This window comes from Barbus barbus (assembly GCF_936440315.1).
Source record: "Barbus barbus genome assembly, chromosome: 22".
In the NCBI taxonomy this organism is placed as follows: Eukaryota; Metazoa; Chordata; class Actinopteri; order Cypriniformes; family Cyprinidae; genus Barbus; species Barbus barbus.
In genome coordinates, this window is record NC_136750.1 from 25,486,032 (window position 1) to 25,505,158 (window position 19,127).

Sequence of the window (19,127 nt, forward strand, 5' to 3'; positions counted from 1 at the left end):
CACATTTTCATATGCTTTTCCCAAGAATAACCGCATCATGGAAAGTAAAGAATTGAGACAAATTCTGAAATGTGAACAATGGATGTACGCCGATTCTTCAATATGAGACAAGACACGACACACCAGAGAAAATTACTGTGAATTACATGTCATTACTAACTATTGGAAACAAATCTTACTCTTTTAATGGCTGGAGATAAATAGCCAGAGAAGGACATTAATCAGCACATATCAGATATAATTATAATTCAGACCATGGCAATTTAAACGCTTCGATTTCACAGTACCTTTGTAAGTGCTCGGTTTCAGGCATTAATGTTAAAGAATTGGCATGACACGCTCGAGGAGAATAGTGATGTGCACCGTCATGCTGAAAATAGACTCATCTGCCATGAGAGATTTTGTGCGTCTGAAGAAATAAGATCCAAAATTCAACATTCACTCAAGTGGGCCTCCAAATGACGCCGTGTGTCAGAGGTGTAAATTCAACACGCCGTGACACTTTGTACACTGGGATTTCTGATACAACAAAAAGATGACACAAAGCGACTGATGGAGCAAATATTACTTACCGATCCAGGTCGCGGGTAGGGGACCCTGCCGTCGTACACCTTCCAGTGGTGGTCAGTTTGTTCCCGGTATGCAAAAGGCCCGTTAAACGCTGCACGGATGTCTTCCATGTTATACATGCACACTGCGTATCCTTTAAAGATGGCACTGAGTGACAAACAGATGAAGATGAGCATCCAGGCTGCTGTTCGTCAAAATAAACTGAGAATATAAAAGTATACATTGCTCTGTTCAGTGTTCAGTGACCTCACTCACCTGGTGGTGCTAAACAGACCAAAGATCTCTGGATTTTTCTCATCTTTCTTCCGTAGCACAAACACATCCTCTAAAATAACACATAGATACACACAAAAATGATGTCATCATCAGATAAACCTGAATTTGTGCCAAGCATGATTTTACAGAATGTCGTTGGATCAACATCCTTTTTTGGACTTGGAACAACATTTTTAAATCAGTCAGTGCCTTCTGATTTAGAGTAAGGGTTAGGGATTGTTTAACAGGAAAATATGTTAATCCAGGTGAATAAGAGTTTGAAATTCATTTCCTAGAGAAGATATTTCTCAACTTTTTTGGCAGCCGAAATTCTTTAACCTAAAATATTTATATGAGGCCTACTACCTGAGATTTTAAGTTAATATATTAACTTAATATAAAAACATTCACATATCCAACAAATAACATATTGAATATAAATACTGATTGGTTATTTCACTCTTTTTATATTAAATATATATATACTGTATATATTACATAATGTTACATTTACATTTAGTCATTTAGCAGACACTTTTATCCAAAGCGAACAGATAAAAGAGAATTACAATATGCTACTAGAGGGCACATAGGTCTGTACTGAATTTAGGTAAAGGGGTGCAGAGCCAGTGGTGGTTTTGTAGGCAAACATTAATGCCTTGAATTTTATGCGAGCAGCTATTGGTAGCCAGTGCAAATTGATGAACAGAGGTGTGACGTGCGTTCTTTTCGGCTCATTAAAGATTAATCTTGCAGCGGCATTTTGGATTAATTGTAGAGTTTTGATAGAATTGGCTGGAAGACCTGCCAAGAGAGCATTGCAATAGTCAAGTCTGGACAGAACAAGAGCTTGAACAAGGAGTTGTGTTGCATGTTCTGAAAGAAAGGGCCTGATCTTCCTAATATTATATAAAGCAAATCTGCAGGACTGGGCAGTTTTAGTAATGTGATCTGAGAAATTCATCTTATCAATCAATCACAATTCCAAGGTTTCTGGCTGTTTCTGAAGGAGTTATGGTTGATGAGCCTAAATGGAAGGTGACATTGTGATGAAGTGATGGGTTTGCTGAAACCACAAGCAGTTCTGTCTTAGCTAGGCTGAGTAGAAGGTGATGCTCCTTCATCCAGCAAGAAATGTCTGTTAGACATGCTGAGATGCGACCAGTTATCATCGGATCATCAGGATGGAATGAGAGGTAGAGTTGAGTGTCATCAGCATAGCAGTGATATGAAAAGCCATGTTTCTGAATGACAGAACCTAGTGATGCCATGTAGACAGAGAAGTGGTCCATGAACTGAGCCCTGAGGCACCCCAGTAACTAGATGTTGCGACTTGGATACCTCACCTCTCCAGGATACCTTAAAGAACCTATCTGAGAGGTAAGATTCAAACCACTGGAGTTCCTGAGATGCCATTTCTCAATAGGGTTGACAGGAGGATCTGGTGGCTGACCGTATCAAAAGCAGAAGACAGATCCAGCAAGATAAGTAATGAAGACTTGGAAGCCGCTCTTCCAAGTCTTTTAGGGATTCAACAACTGAGAGCAAGGCAGTTTCGGTCGAATGTCCACTTCTGAAGCCAGATTGGTTGCTGTCCAGGAGGTTGTTCTGTGTGAGAATATATATATATATATATATATATATATATATATATATATAATATATACACACATACATGCATACATACATACATACATATATATATACACACACACATGTGAATGTTGCATCTATATGATTACATTATTAATTACATTTTTCATCTTTTTTTTTTTTTTACATTTTTAAACTTTTTTTTTTTTGGGGGGGAAGGCAAGAACTGCTTCCAAAAAAGGGTACCTTGAATGCTATTCGTATCACTTTGCATTGAATCATCTGCCAATTGCATAAAAAAAGTATCTTTAGACATCAAAGCCAAACAATACATCTGTAGTAACAAAATGATTGCATATTTATTAATTATATATTAAAATATAATTTTTTTGTAAAATATAACTGAACAACAAAAATGACAATGCCAAATAAATATATAATAGTTTATGCTAACTTATGCTGTGAGATCTATTGCAAATTCATCCGGATAGACAGATGGATACCTGATGAAATCTCTATAGCAAAAGTCAAAATGTGAAGAGCAAAAACAGATTAATCAGCACTTTTGCTCTGAGGCATAAGATGAATAAAATCACTGAGCTGGAAGAAACGGCTCATCTGAGGCTAAAACTGCAGTTTTTCTTCTTTTATGTGCTATTGTGTCAAGCGGCCCTACGTTGATGGATTCCAGATACTGCTCAGGACAGTGATTTCCTCTGTATTTTTCCAACACAAGAGCTATATCAAAAGTTGCAAACTATGACTGGAGTAAGTATTGCATACTTCTCTATATACAGTAGTATGCAATATTAGGGTATGGTATGACAAATATGTCAGAGCTAACCAGATGACATACTGTTTATGGTTAATTTTACAGCAGCTCAAACAGCAGAGCAAGGCACTAGCAATGCCAAGAACTGAAAACCTTGAATGCAATGCATGTCGCTTTGGATGAAAGCATCTGCCAAATGCAAAAATGCAATTTGTATGAGTAAGTGCAAGCATATTTCATGTACAGTATGTATATGTGCAAGCTGTATGGGCTAATATCACACATAATCCCTTGCACTACAGAATAAGACGAGCCTGAGATGTTCAAAATGCTTACAGTACAGAACAAAAACACAATTTTAGACCTAGTACTGGTAATTCTCCATGTCATAAGAAAGTAGAATGTCCCCTACCGAGCTCATCAAAGTGTGTGTCAATGCCGTTGGGTCCAGCCACTGAGCAGATCAAACGAGTCTTCAGGAAAGAGCTCCATCTGTTTACCAGCATTCTCTGACCACCCTGGTCATTCTGACAGCAGGGGAAAGATAAAAAGACACTTCATTTCACCTGACCTATGGGTGGTGCTGTCTTGCAGCACATGATTTTGACAAAGACAAAAAGTAATTGGCCAGTGCTTGGCTGGTTAGCTTCAGAAATGAATCCCATGCTGGCTGATGTTGTTATTAAGCAAAATGTGCACCATTGTGGGGGAAAAAAACATTGTTTTTCATTGAAAACCATAAAAAAAAAAAAAAACGTGTATTTTGACTAAATAATTTTTGCAAGCATTTCATTACATTATAATGTTTTGCCAGAAGTTGCTTATACTGTCGGTTGTTTTGATGTCACTGGGCAGCTATAATGAAGCCAAACAATCAGTGTTGACATTGGCATTTATGGGAAAAAAAATTATAAAACTGGTTCCCTATGAACCATATGCTATTGCTATTGAGATGAAGAGGAAAGCTAAGTAAACGCTTTCTTTAAGCATTATAGATCATGCTTTGAATGTTAAACAAGACTAATTTGATTAAAAGATCTAAACAAGCATGTGTTTGGTATCATACCGCACAGACTCTGGCCACTCTGCTGTAAACGGCTATGTTTCCTCCTTCCATGTTGGCCACTCGTTCCGTGAAGAAGTAGTAGACCTTATCATCAGCAGGATCGTCATTGTCAGGGATCACTGCTGAACCCACGAACTTCGGCTCTAAGAAAAAAAAATAAATAAAGAGATGTGGTTAGAATTACACACTTGTAAAATACTGGTAAAAGTTTTTTTCATGTTTTTGGCAGAAGCTTCTTCTGCTCACCAAGGTTGCATTCATTTAATAATAATAAAAAATTTAATTTTTTTTCCCCTCTCTCTCTGATGGCAAATCCAGATTTTTAGCATAATCACTCCAGTCTCATAATCCTTCAGAAATCATTCTAATATGGTGATTTTCTGCTCAGGAAGCAATGATTATTATAGTTAAAAACACTGCTTAATATTTATGTGAAAACGATCAATTTATTAATTATTATTATTGGTGCTCAATGATTAACAATGATTCTTATTATCAATGTTAAAAAACATTTTTTTCTGCTTAATATTTATACACTACCATTCAAAACACATTCAGCAAAGATGCATTCAGTTGATCAAAAGTGACATTAAAAGACATTTATAATGTTACAAAGGATTTCTATTTCAATAAATGCTGTTTATTGAACTTTCAATTCATCAAAGAATCCTAAAAAATGATGACGGTTTCCACATAAATGCTAAAATGATCATTATTCCTAAAGATCATGTGACACTGAAGACTGGCGTAATGGATGCTGAAAATTCAGCTTTACTATGCAAAACAACATGTAGGATATAAATCTGTCATTTTAATGTTCAAAATACATTTGCCTTATATAATCAAATATTAATAAATCCACTATCTTATGTGTGATCCGCATGTTGGAGGCCAAAGCAGCTTTGTGCAGTGAATGTGAGTGGGATTAGATCTTCAGCGTTTCATGAGTCAGCAGCGAGAACACTTAACACCAGATAACACCATTCAAAACATGAACAGATCTCAACCCCAGACTATTGAGTGCACACAGAAAATGTAAAAGTCTCCATGGAGTCGTGCTCGATGCTCTGCATTACGCACTCGAATGTTATCGAGCAGATGACCTTAGGATGTTATGGTATTTGACCGTGGTTTATTATGTCTGAATGGATGTTAGAGAGATGGATGGTACGTGTCAAACACCTCGCTCTCTGTCTCTCTGTATGATTAATGCATCGCAGCAGGGGTCGGAATCATATGTGATAAGTGTGAGAGAACGCCATATTTTTTAACATCTGTCTGATACACTCAGGCTATCTTTAGAATGAATACAAAAGCTTAATTCATGCATCATCCAATCAGAATTTAAGTCAAAACTATCTGTTCTTAAATGCATATTCTGGCAGTTGTTAAAGATCAACTATGCATTCTATCCTCATATACAGCTGGATTCTGTGCATACTGCAAAAATAGCAGTAGTAGTATTGCAGTACGCCATTATCTTCAGTTACACTTGGCGGGGAGCTGATGTGTTAACTGCACCTACAATGAGGTCACAAGCCTTGCTACAGTGATACGCATGGTAAAAGCATCACTCTCGCTGCTCTGGGCTGAAGGCCAGATCTCTCGTATGGCTGCAGGAGGAGATATACAGCAAAGGGAAGCATTAAACCGGCTCACAGCAGGATGCCGCAGGCCTCTCTAAACCACACACAGGATGAACTGTACATCAATCTTGAATTCTACTTTATTGCTCTATTTGATTCTATGTATTCACATTTATGTGTATGATTGTTTTATATCCAGTAGCTATACGCTGCCATTCAAAAGTTTGCGATCAGCAAGATTTTATATTGTGAATTAATATTGTGAAATATTATTGCAATTTCTTATATTTGTTTCTTATTTTAATATACTTTAAAATAGAATTTATTTCTGTGACAGCGCTGTTTTCATCCGTCGTTACTCGTCTTCAGTCACATGATCCTTCAGAAATCATTCTAATATGCTGATTTATTATCAGTGTTGAAACGGTTGTGCTGCTTAATGTTTTTTTTTTTAACCTGTGATATATTTTTTCTTTGATTTTTTGATGAATAAAAAGTAAAAAATACATCTTTTCTAACAATATAAGTCTTTACTATCACTTTTTATCCATTTAACACATCCTTGCTGAATAAAAGTATTAATTTCTTTAAAAGAAAGAAAGAAAGATAGAAAGAAAGAAAGTTTACTGACCCCAAACTTCTGAATAGTAGTGTTAGACCCCTAAAGTTTTGAATAGTGTTTTTTAACAAAAATATGCCCCCCCCCCCCCATTTTTCTTGCCTTTTTTAACAAATAAAAGCCTTATAAAAAGTGAATTTCCATTTTAAATAGCTTTATTGTAAATTATGTTTATAGAGATTATTTGTTTTAAATAATAAAACGCATTTAAAAAAATAATATTTAAATAACTAATAAAAAATGATTAAATAACACATCTAACAGTACAGTACTTTAGGGCGCAGAAGAAAAAAAAAAACATAGTATTGCAATGTAATATTTCTTTCAATGTAATAAAATTTCCAAATAATATTTTATAGATATTTATAACATTACTTTTTGACAGTAGAAATTGGGTCATTATACATGAAAATATATAGCTGTATTGTATAACTTTAAAATACACATTTATGGAGCTCCATTTTATCTAAAAAAGCGTGGTGTAAATAACTACTAGCATCACTGTTCAAAGTATGTGTGGTTTGTAGGTTGACAAGCTCAGTTTCAAAACTTATCAACCAGCATGGTCTTTTTGGTGAAGCCAGTTGACCAAAGAAGTGTTGCTGGTTAAAGCCAGATTAAACAACAACAACAACAACAACTTCTTGAGGACACCAGGAATCATTATCTGCAACACAAAGTGCTTGTATTTTCAACAGTTTTCTCTCACCATTCAGCTGCTGTCTGTCACCCACTTCAGTCCTAATGAAACTTCGGTTGCCTAGACGATATAGAGCGGCATCATTCTCCCAATAATCAGTGTACAAGCCAACAAACAACTCCCCACCTGTCAATCAAACATGATTTAAAGAGAGAGAGAGAGAGAGAGGGGAAGTTAAATCAACATTATGGAATAAAATTGAGAAATACTTATTGGATTTAATACTGTAAAGGTGAAGTGTTTTTTGTCAAGTGTTTAAGTAATTTAAGCAGTTATTTATTCAGTTTCAATATATTATCTTAAAGAAAAATCGTCACTTAAAACTGGTAAGTCTTAAATCAGTTCAGTAATGTTACGATTTCATATTTCACATGGCATTTTCAATAGTATACATCAACAATTAATGACAAACATTGCATCCCTGAACACTTATGCAAATACATAACAGCTCTGGTAATGTATTTGTCATATATTGAGATACCAGGTTTCACCAGTGAGCAATAAATCCTGCGGTAAGTCACGAAGTAATGATCTAATATCAATTTAGCATCTAAACATGCTTTATTATAAACGATCCTGATGCTGGGCCGGCTGGGAGAGAATAAATTAATAACCCAGCTAAAAACAGTCTGCAGCTGCTGTCAGAGAGGAAGTCATCAAATTCATCTCTCAATTTCCCTTCAATCAAATCCCTGCTGCCATGTGAATGAGTGCTCTGAAGGGCTGGAGCTGAAGCGTGTTATGAAGAGCTTTCATGCTCGGTGGCCCCTGGCTCAAAATGCACTCGCTTCCTTTCAAAACTCAAGAACACACACATTCTGAACATCAAGATGAAAAGGAGAAAGCTACAGAAAAAAATAAAGATACAATGGGATGAAAGATATTTGGATGTCAACAAAAGGAGGACTGGAGGAGAGGTTATTCTCTAGAAAGATGCAGGAATGGATGAATGCTTACGGTACATAGTGGATGCTGAAGGGCTGTTGGGATGGAATGGACATCTTCCTCTGCCACCCTCTATGTGATCAGACTCCAACCTGAACTCTCCTTCCTGCTGGAACACAAACACACATTTAACAAGCTAAATACAATAATAATACAATTATAATATATATATATATTTTTTTATTATTATTATTTTATATATTCTATTTATGGAGACACATTTTAATAATAATAATAATAATGAGTAATAATATTAAAGTTGATCTTTGTTGAATACAATACAATTTATCTATCAAGAGACTTTTATAAACAGTGAGTAATACAATTATTTTTAATAATAATAATAATATAGTTGTTATTTGTTTAATAATATACAATTTATCTATCAAGAACCTATCATAAATAGTAAGTGATACAATTATGTTTAATAATAATAATAACACCAATATGTTGTTCACTAAATAACCTCTATAATAATAAAACCGACAATTATAATTGTAACAGTAGTATTAAATCAATTAATCAGCTGATTTAACAGAAAAATGTGGCAATAAATGTGTTATTCCATCAAAAATAATGTTTTAATGTCATTTTCACACTCAAAATAGCATCTGTTATCATCACCAGCATACGTTGTGTTTGTGTAATAACAATACTACAAATAAAAAATAAATAAAATAAATATATACATACATGTGTTATTTATTAAGAACCTTTCATGAACAATGCAAACTTAATAAAATTTAATTAATTTAATAAAATAAAATTTACTAACTATTCTAAATATACAATATCTTTACAATAACATTATTGGCCTAAGTAAACATGATTTGGACGATTTATTGATGTTTCAAGTAGTAGTAGAAATAACAATAACAACAACAACAACAATAATAATAGTCGTTGTTTGTTATTTATTTGATAATCTTTAATGATTATAATAAATAAATCGATCCCTTCCTCTGATGAATCGTGACACAAGCATAGGTTGTGTTTTTATATGCTTGAGCATGAGATCCCCAGCATGACTTGCTGATATGCTGGCGTCCCCTCTAGGTTTTTAAAAAGCTTAACCAGTGAGAGATGGTCAACCAGCTTCAACAGAAAGATCATGCTGGTCGAGCAGCATCATTATTAGTTTTGCTGGTGAACAGCATGGAGAGTCATGCTGGTGTAAGCTGGTATTTTCAGCAGGGTAGACAAAATAGAAATTTGACACTGCAAAGTCTGCAGTTCTTAGCATTGCAGCAAGAAAAAAGAAAACAGTGAAAATAATCAATCAGCCTGTGGGCAACTAGCATTATAGAGTATAATGCATTAACACATCAGTTAGTATCAGTGTATATTACAGTAGCTTTTCATCAAATAACACACAGGCCTTCACTGCATTTCCTGCAGTCTCAGGGGAATTATAACATCCAGGTGAAGCAATGGAGGGTAAAATGAGATTGGAGTGCACACATCCAAGTCCTTTCCTTCATGAAAAGCCCTTTGAATAATCTCTTTTTCTCTACCGTTATTGCAAAGCTCACTTTTACCACAAGGTGACGGTATAAGGCGTGCAACATGTGTCGCAGAACAGGCTTTCACGAGCTTGATTTATGTGTTCTCACACTGTGTGATCCTGGAGAAACAAACACCAGACATGTAACACCAGTCCATCCATCATTTTCTGTCTTAGGATTGTTCTTCTACTCTTTCCGCAGGTAGACGTTTTTCCAATCATTACTTCATACGAAGCAGGAATGGAAATAAATCCTTAGCCAAACCCATAACTTCAGCTTCATTTTATGAAGCGTGCTGTTACATGGGAGAATTATTGGTATAAATCATAAAGGTTGGCTGTGGTTGACGTGCTGGTTTATGCCGAGGGGCCGTAAGGTTCTTTGTGAACGTACAAATCTTACTTAACACAGTCTTGTGATCACCAGACAGATAGCATCAGCGCTTGTGGCCAGCACACATGATTGTGAATGTGCATATCTGCTCAAGCAGATGATGTGCCTGAAGTAATATTTGTGGCATAGATGAGATAAAACAGATCGAGATTCACATGATAATCAGCACACCTTACAGCTGATGGGTCAAACACACAAAATCACATGCAAACCTTGTGGAAGGACACGTGGTTCGGATTTGCATGAGATTCGGTGATTGGGTTGCATATTGTCAGGAAGGTTGAAATGTAAGGTGAGAGATCACCTGAAACTGACAGCTGCAGAATACCAAAAATGAGTGTTGGTGGAACTAGTTGTGATGTGTGTGAAGGGCGGTTCAAAACCAAGTGAAATGCAAACTTCAAAGAGATGAAAAGGTGCTCAGTATTAATAATTATAATATTATTTATTAGTGTGTAATGATATATTAAATATTACTAATAAAATATAACAATGTATTTGACAATGTACTTTTCTTTGCAACACTAATATATATATATATATATATATATATATATATATATATATATATATATATATATATTCTTCTTATTATTTTTTTTTTAAAGATAAACATTTAAAAGCAATTATATACAGTTAACAAGCAAAAATGCATGGCACACATAAATACCTATCAAGCAATTTTAATATGACTTAATTATAACTTTTCTTTTTTTAATAATTTTTATAATGGAAATAAATTAATTTATATTAATAGTATTTCTTCTGCCTCATCTTGCATTACATTTCCTGTGAAAAATAAGTGTGCTTAATTGTATTAAATGTGCACTTGTACTGAATTTCACATCTTAAAAGTAAATTTAAAAACTGTACTTGCAGATAAAGTGCACTTTATAAAAATGTCAAAATAAAAAGCTGTACTATTAAGTGCATTTTAAATCATTGTTTTAATAATCTGTTATAGTGCTTTAAAGTACACTTATAACTAACATATTAAAGCATATGTGAGCACTTGATTACAGTGTTATTTGATATCACATTTAAAGTTTATATATTTTAAAATATACGAAATCGCAACGTCATCAATACAGATGTATAGCTAAAATACATATTTAAATAAATGACATACCATAAATGCTTGTCAGTACATTAGACAGTAGACTTTTTAGAAGATAATAGAATGAAGAAATTAAGAAATATTTAAGTGGATTAAAAAAGAACTCTAAAGCTGAAGAAGTTCAGCTAATTGCATTTAACTTGTAGTTCAAAAAGTAGAGCATGACACTAGCAGCACAAAGGTCATGGGTTCGATTCCCAGGGGAAGCAAGAACTGATAAAACATACCTTGAATGCAATCAAAGTCAATTTGTAAAAAAAAAAAAAAAACATCTGCCAAATGCACAAATAGTAAATGTAAACTATAATACAACATGTATGTTATGTTATATTATATTATATATTAAGATGCTCACTATGTTTCAGAACAGCATTTTATGTGTTTAATCTGTTAAGATGTGAGCACGGTATGACGTGGGTGTATTAGTATATAAGTATGTGTAAAGCCCATGAGAAAAAGCAGGGTTTTGGTGAAAGAGGAGACAGTGAGAGGGAACGGTGGGCTGTGATGTGTCAGGTGATGTGCGTATGGGCGCAAAGTGCAGGAACGGTGCTTAGATTCCCCATATACTAGAGAAGGAATGTATGCAGGGCCGTTCGCTTATGAGTACATGTACACGCCTCTCACTCGCTCTCTCCGGTTCTGCTCTGTGTCTCTGTAGCTTTATCAGTCTTTCCTGTCATCATAGCTACATCTGCAACATGTCATCCCAGCACTCCAGGGCCGAGTGTGTGTGTAATTGTGCAGGTATGTGTACTCATCTTTGTCGTTGCGTGTATATCTGAATGCGAAGCCCATATCTTACGTGCACGGATGCATATGTGTGTCGTATGCGTCTCATTAAAGTCTCCGAGTGTTTAGGGTGTAGCTGTTCCAGACCGAGGCGTGTGCTGGAGGCCTGCAGCTCAGCGCTGGAGTTATCAGGCACCCCGCTGAAGCCTGTCTCCTCTAATTAAACCCTCTCTGATCTCCTGCCTATGGCTCCTATAACGCCCGTGGTTCTCTCCTTCACCTCTGCCGGAGGGTCAGGGAGCCAGAAGTGCTTCCTATTCCCAGCCATGAGTGTCGATCTCTGAACCTAGTTGGCATAAAAAGCGGGAACGAGGTGGGAAGGGAATTCTCCATCTTGAAACCTCCAAAAGATTGAAAAAAAAATTGTGAAAGAAAGCCTGTAGGCCATCTGCCACGATCCAGATTCTCGGTTTCCTTCAAATAAACATCTTGTCTTGCCTGTTCCTTCAAATAAAGCTCGCTTCTCTATGATTAGCCACTCTGTAATTTGACTGGGGCTCTCCTGGGAGGATGGAGATGTTTGTTTTCGCTTGTCTGGATGTTTGGTTGGAGATTTTAACAGAGTGAGAATGATAAAACTTCCCGTCGCACACAGTAAAACAAACTCTGTCTGTCTCTCTGGAGGCCAGGCTTTCACCACAGTCATTTGAAGAGTGTTAACGTTGCTTCAGAAAGAAAGTGCTGTCAGGAGTACTTTTTGTCACTTTTACATGATTATTGTTGGGGTTTTGCCTCTTTGTTAGAGAGATAGTGGAGAGAATGACATGAAGTTTTTGGAGAGAGAGAGAGAGAGAAAGAGAGAGAAAAAGTGGAAGGCAAGTGATCGATATACGTTGCAGACTGGTTTCAAACCTGCATCACATTTATAGAAAAAGTCTATAAATGCACCACTTATGGTATATACACTATATACTATAAGTGGTGCATTTACAGACATAATTTTTGATGATTTGTACATACAGACAGATTGACTAAACATTTTTTTCACAATGGCAACATTTTAAGGTGGTTCTGATGGCATTTAATCTACCTTTGCACTGAATCATTAACAGAAGTTTGAAACTTCCATCAACAAATTTCCAAATTTCAAACAAATCTCCAAAAAAAACAATTAGCTTATGGCCTTAAATTTTGAAAAGCAAATAAGACCTTTTAATAAATTAAGGTTGTGTTGACCAGAGCTATTTTAGTATTATTTATATAATATTACAGTGTTCATAAATATTTTGGAATAGCTTTTAAAGTATATCCTTACTTTTAAATTTAATTTGAGTAAATTTGGTATGTGCTTTTGTCATTTTTATTAGTTGTGGAATCATTATTTCTATTTAGCTTTAATTTAGTTTTATTCATTTTTTTTTATTATTTTAGTACTAATTTTTATTGAACTTTTTCATCCGTTTATATTTTATTTGAGCTTTATTTCAATTAACAAGCATTTTTTTTTTAGTTTTTAGTTAACTTTTAATTAACAACCTGTAAAATTGATATGTGCTCTAAGTTCAAATGAAGTAGTGCAATGACATGCTGGAGCTTTAGTGCTCTTATGAGAGATGCAGGTTCGAGTCCACACAGCAACCTATCCAGATCCCATTAACTTACTCTACTTTTCAAAATTCTAAAGAGGCAAAAAAGTATAAATGAACAAAGCTTGATACTGATGTATTAAAATCAGCCAGGCAGCATGAAAACCTTCAACTTTTTCACACAGCAGTGCAGATGTAGATCACATTGTTCAGTCTCTGCCTCTCTAAACCACCAGATTTTTAACATTCCTTATTACGATAATACAATTCCATATTAAATATTTCTTTCCTACCAATTGCAAATAGCAAAGTTTCAACAAACTGAATACCAGCCACCATGTTATCAGACAGCCCTCCAAACCGAAAGAAATGCGCTCCTAAACCTCACGGTGACACACGGCATCTGGATCTTTTTACAAATCAAAGATTTCAGAACTCAAAACACGACCAATGTGTTAGTGTCTTGAGATGTTAAGCGCTTTAACTTGTTAAAACCACTCTGACTGGTTTCAATTATCTCTGCACGACTTGCATTTGTGGAATTCAGTGAGAGTGACAGTCGCATATTGCAGGGGTAGTTTCCAGTATGGTCTCTGGTGACAAACAACAGCACAACGCTGGACACAATTAATCCGTGAGTCACTACGACACATTCCTCAGAAGACAAAAAGGACCTCCTCAAGACATGTTTTTCTGGAATATAAGACAGAAAGAGGACAGAAGGCGACACCAGAGCTCCATGCGACCTCAGTCTGCTTCCTTTACAATAAAAAGCTTCAAAGATGTTGCGGTCACTGAGGCATCTCTGAAACTTTGTCGTCAACAACTGTGACTAACATTACGGTTTTAAAACATACCAATTCCTTCATGTTTGTTCACCTTAAAGTTTTTAACTTTGAAAAATAAGAGGGTTTCAGTGATAAGAGGCCATGGCATTATTTTTTTTCATGTTTTCAAAAATGTAACCATCCTTGAAATAAAATGAATTTACTTATTACAATTTTAAAATTGTGTTTTCTATTTTGGCACATTATAAAATATAATTTATTCAAGTGAAGGAAAGTTGAATTTTCAGCATCATTACTCCTGTCTTCAGTGTCACATGATCCTTTAGAAATGATGCTGATTTTCTGCTCAATAAATATGTCTTATTATTTTCAGTGTTGAAAACAGTTGTGCTGTTAAATATTTTGTGGAAACCATGGTACGCTACCATTCAAATGTCTTAGTTAAGTTTTACTTAAAAAATGTATTTTCCCCTTTTTAAAACTCTAAATAAATCAAAAGTGACAAGAGACATTTATAATATACAAATTTATAAAGTATATAATTATTATACATATAATGTACTATTTCAAATAATTGCTGTTCACTGAACTTTATATTCAGTTTCCACTAAAACGCTTTTCAACATTAATAATTAGAACAATTATGAATAACTTAGCAATATATTTAGATAAAAAAGGCAATTACACAATATGCTGTTCTTTCATATATCACTATTTGATAAGATTCAAAGACGATTATGAAGGTGAAAATACTTCACAAAGAAATGAATACCCTCAACATCCACAATACTCAACACTCCCAACCTATACATAAACGTGAGTTTGTTTGTTTTTTTGGTTGTTTTTTTGCTGTGTTTTTTGTAGCTTGTTTTATGTTAGTATGTATCTATATTTTGTATACTCTTTGTATGTACTGTATATTAATAAAAAAAAGATGATTATGAATTGTTTTATTTGTTTTATCTAACTTACTGCCCTCTTATGATGTTACGTATAACGCATATTTATAATATTTAAAATATATATAAAACATTTAAACTACCTAAAACAAGAAAAAAAAAAACACTGATTTAAGATGATTTTCTTTGCCACAGCAGAATGTTTACCTCTGTTCCACGGCCCACTCTGATATAGGCACACATTGGGCTGAAGGCTCCAGTCCCACATGCTAACAGGTGGGTGCTGTTATAATGCTGCACCAACTTAATGTAGTTTGCACACTCCGGCTGTGAGAGAGGGACAGAGAAAAATAGAGATAAAGAGATAAAGAAAAGAATGCTTTTAACACTTTTCAAGATAAACACTGTAGCCATGTAACTGCCATATCACTGTGTCATATATACTGTACAGGATGTATAACAGATTTACCTTCTCTCTGCCCTGTAATAAACAATCCTCCACCTGCTCCTCAGAGCTCGGCCAGTGAATCTAAAACAAAGAAACAAGCGCATTAATTCTGGACATGTTGTTCTGGCATAGAAATGTGCTTGCTGTACTTGGCTGAACACAGTCATTGTTATATTTTTTGACCTGTGGTTGCATAAAAAAAGACTGTCCGCATTTCAAACAGTAGAGCATGTTGCTAGCAATCCCTAAAGGGTATATATTAGAACCTTAAAAGGTACATATTAGTGCCTTTTGAAAGGGTGCTGCCCCAGTAACAGCTTTTGTAATATTTTTTTGTGAGACTTGAGTGAATTATAACTCTTTACAACCCTCTAATTATAATACTCCCTAAGAGCCTCTTATAAGTCCAATAAAAACATTTTCCACTTAAATACATTTCACACCTGAAGAAATAAATAGTACTTCAGACAAATTTGTTTAAAATTATGTACAATCACATGAGATAAAAACTCATACGAGGCCTATAAAAAAAAAAGCTATTACGTAAATTGATTCTTATGTAATACCATTTACTTTCTCTCAGTAAAGCCGCCTATCTCTGACAAACGTCAGACCGGATGTCATTCATTTTCAGTGGAAAACAGTACAACTGTGTGGATACAGATGGATGCATATAGAGAATTTCTGTATCCAATTTGAGCTTTAGTTGCATTGAAATATTACGTAATATTTATTTTAATATCCACTTTTTTTTGCATGGATATATTCATACATTTATAATTCATTCCTCTTACCATTGCAAAAAAAGTGGAGGATAATGACTGTTTCCAAACTGAAAGTTGTGTGGTGCGACTGTCATTAATAGGGGCCGAAATGTGAAAATCGTAAATAAATGTCAGAGACAGTGGAATGGCTGCTTAACCCCCTCTGCTATCAGACACTTTCTTTTGTACATGAATTAAGGGTGACATCTTTTTATAGGAAATTTCTACAATGCAATCGAAAACCAAAAACGTCTGCTTTTGACGTTGATGCTGCATCCACAAAAATAAGTGTAACATAGTAATAATTGCATACTTAATACAGAATACATAAACTCACTGGCCACTTTACCTTGTTAGTACCGGGTTGGACCCCTTTTGCCTTCAGAACTGCCTTAATCCTTCGTGGCATATTCTAACCCTACCATCTGAATGTTGCAGCAGAATTCGAGACTCATCAGACCAGGCAACGTTTTTCCAATCTTCTATTTTCCAATTTTGGTGAGCCTGTGCGAATTGTAGCCTACGTTTCCTGTTCTTAGCTGACAGGAGTGGCACCCGGTGTGGTCTTCTGCTGCTGTAGCTCATCTGCTTCAGGGTTCGACGTGTTGCGCGATCAGAGATGGTATTCTACATACCTTGGTTGTAACGAGTGGTTATTTGAGTTACTGTTGCCTTTCTATCATCTCTAAATCTCCTCTGACCTCTGACATCAAGGCATTTTCGTCCACACAACTGCCGCTCACTGGATATTTTCTCTTTTTCGGACCATTCTATGTAAACCCTAGAGATGGTTGTGCGTTAAAATCCCAGCAGATCAGCAGTTTTTTAAATACTCAGACCAGCCCGCCTGGCACCAACAACCATTCCACGTTCAAAGTCACTTAAATCCCCTTTCTTCCCCATTCTGATGCTCGGTTTGAACTTCAGCAAGTCGTCTTCACCACATCTAGATGCCTAAATGCATTCAGTTGCTGCCATGTAATTGGCTGATTAGCAATTTGTGTTACCAAGCAATTGAACAGGTGTACCTAATAAAGTGGCCGGTGAGTGTATATAATTCAATTATATACTGACACTGTCAGTGCAACAACCTAAAAATTAGCACAAGGATTTGTGAATGTTTGTAAATTGTAGTTGAACAGATGGTTGCAATACAATCTCTGGGTTCTCCTTGTATGAGTGCTGTTTTTTTATTTATTTAATAGGTATGTGCGTAGCTATCCTGAGATTTATTTAGCAAAAGACGCAAATTGCTTTGCTCAACGTACTGTGATGGGCCAAATGAGATGATAAACATCAGACACGTTGCCCAAATCCTAAGAACAGCTATAAATGCATGTACCTCTTTGTGAGGGGCAGTGATGCGCTCCAGATTGAGAGAGTACAGTATGTCTTTTCCTCCGATGATCAGCCTTTCCTGAGTCTCATCCAGTAACAAACTATAGTGCTGCAGACGCCCCTCTCCAGCCTGGGACACTCTCGTCCTGTTCAGCTCCCATAATTCTACAGACACAAATTGGAAAGTATTTTAATCATGTGATTGTTTGGAAAAGTATTAGTATAACTCTGCTTATTACACATGATTTGAGGCACCATTCATGAATGGGCAAATTTTAATTTGTAGGGTTAGGGATTTGTTGATGAAGCTGGTTGACCAAGATGGTCAAGAAGTTCAGAAGTTCACTCAAAAATGAAAATTCTGTCATTGTTTTCTCAAAACAAACACTAAAGCACCATAAAAACATCATATACACTAGTCTTCTGAGGGCATATGATTGCTCTGTGTGAGAAAAAAGGAAGAAAAATAAAAGGGAAAACAATTGTTATTCATTTGCTATTGAGAATTATGTTCATAAGATAAATAGCAATGGCCAATTTGTTAATGAATCTTTCAGGTATTTTCAAAACTGCATTTATTTGATCAAAAATACAGTAAAAAACGGTAATATTGTGCAACATTATTACAATTAAAAAAATTTATTTGAATATAGTCTAAAATCTTATTTATTCTTGTGATGGTAAAGCTGAATTTTCAGCATCATTAATCCAGACTTCAGTGTCACGTGATCCATCAGAAATCGTTTTAATTTAGCTTTCATGGTGATTGCTCCTGTCTGCTCGATTGCTCCTGTCTGCCGTTCTGCTGAGAGGTGTGCTGAGAGGTTTGCGATTGTAGCTCCGTGTAGTTTCACTTTCTGCTGAATTTACTATCACTCTCTGTTGTTTAAAGTGATAAAATATAACTTAATTCCCTCCATATTTCTGATATTATCTATCAAACTAATCTGATCGTTCGCTTTTAATCTAAAACCGCGAGTGCAATGCGTGTGCCATGCGTTAGCATTCGTTAGCCGGTTAGCTTGTCATTCGCATTTCCACTCGCGTTTCTATTCACGCCTATTATTGATTTATTTTTTCTCGCTCCTTTTCATCTCTCTCTCGCTCAGTTTGAACTCACGAGTTCATCAAACAGCAGTGGTAAGTAAATCATTCCTCTATCACGGTGCGTAATGGCTTCTCCTCTTGTTATTTGCACTTCGTGTCACATGTATAGTTTATTTCTCTCTGTCGGCGACGAGGGATTCACATGTGTTAAATGCAGGGATATAGTTAGGCTGACAGAGCAGAGCCTAGTCGCGGGTCAAAACACTGCTCTTCCGTTCCGATCAAAACATCAAACAGATGAAAGAAACCCGATGAAAGTGCTCTAGTAATTGGCGATTCTATTGTACGGAACGTGAAAATAGAGACACCAGCCACCATAGTCCAATGTTTACAGGGAGCCAGAG

The 19,127-nt window shown here is 35.5% G+C and overlaps 1 protein-coding gene across 2 annotated transcripts in view; it reads right to left on the reverse strand.

Annotated features, from left to right (window-relative positions):
- LOC306888050 (semaphorin-3E-like) overlaps positions 1-19,127 on the reverse strand; it is a 46,528-nt gene that overhangs the window by 9,905 nt on the left and 17,496 nt on the right. The window contains exons 2-10 of one of the 2 annotated variants that reach the window (XM_079446151.1): positions 17,681-17,841; positions 15,596-15,655; positions 15,334-15,453; positions 8,119-8,215; positions 7,171-7,287; positions 4,257-4,399; positions 3,603-3,717; positions 826-895; positions 573-717 (exon numbers count right to left, since the gene is read on the reverse strand). In XM_079446151.1, coding sequence (XP_079302277.1) covers positions 573-717; positions 826-895; positions 3,603-3,717; positions 4,257-4,399; positions 7,171-7,287; positions 8,119-8,215; positions 15,334-15,453; positions 15,596-15,655; positions 17,681-17,841 — 1,028 coding nt within the window. The remainder of the gene's footprint in view (positions 1-572; positions 718-825; positions 896-3,602; positions 3,718-4,256; positions 4,400-7,170; positions 7,288-8,118; positions 8,216-15,333; positions 15,454-15,595; positions 15,656-17,680; positions 17,842-19,127) is intronic. The other variant, XM_079446152.1, reaches the window with a different exon arrangement.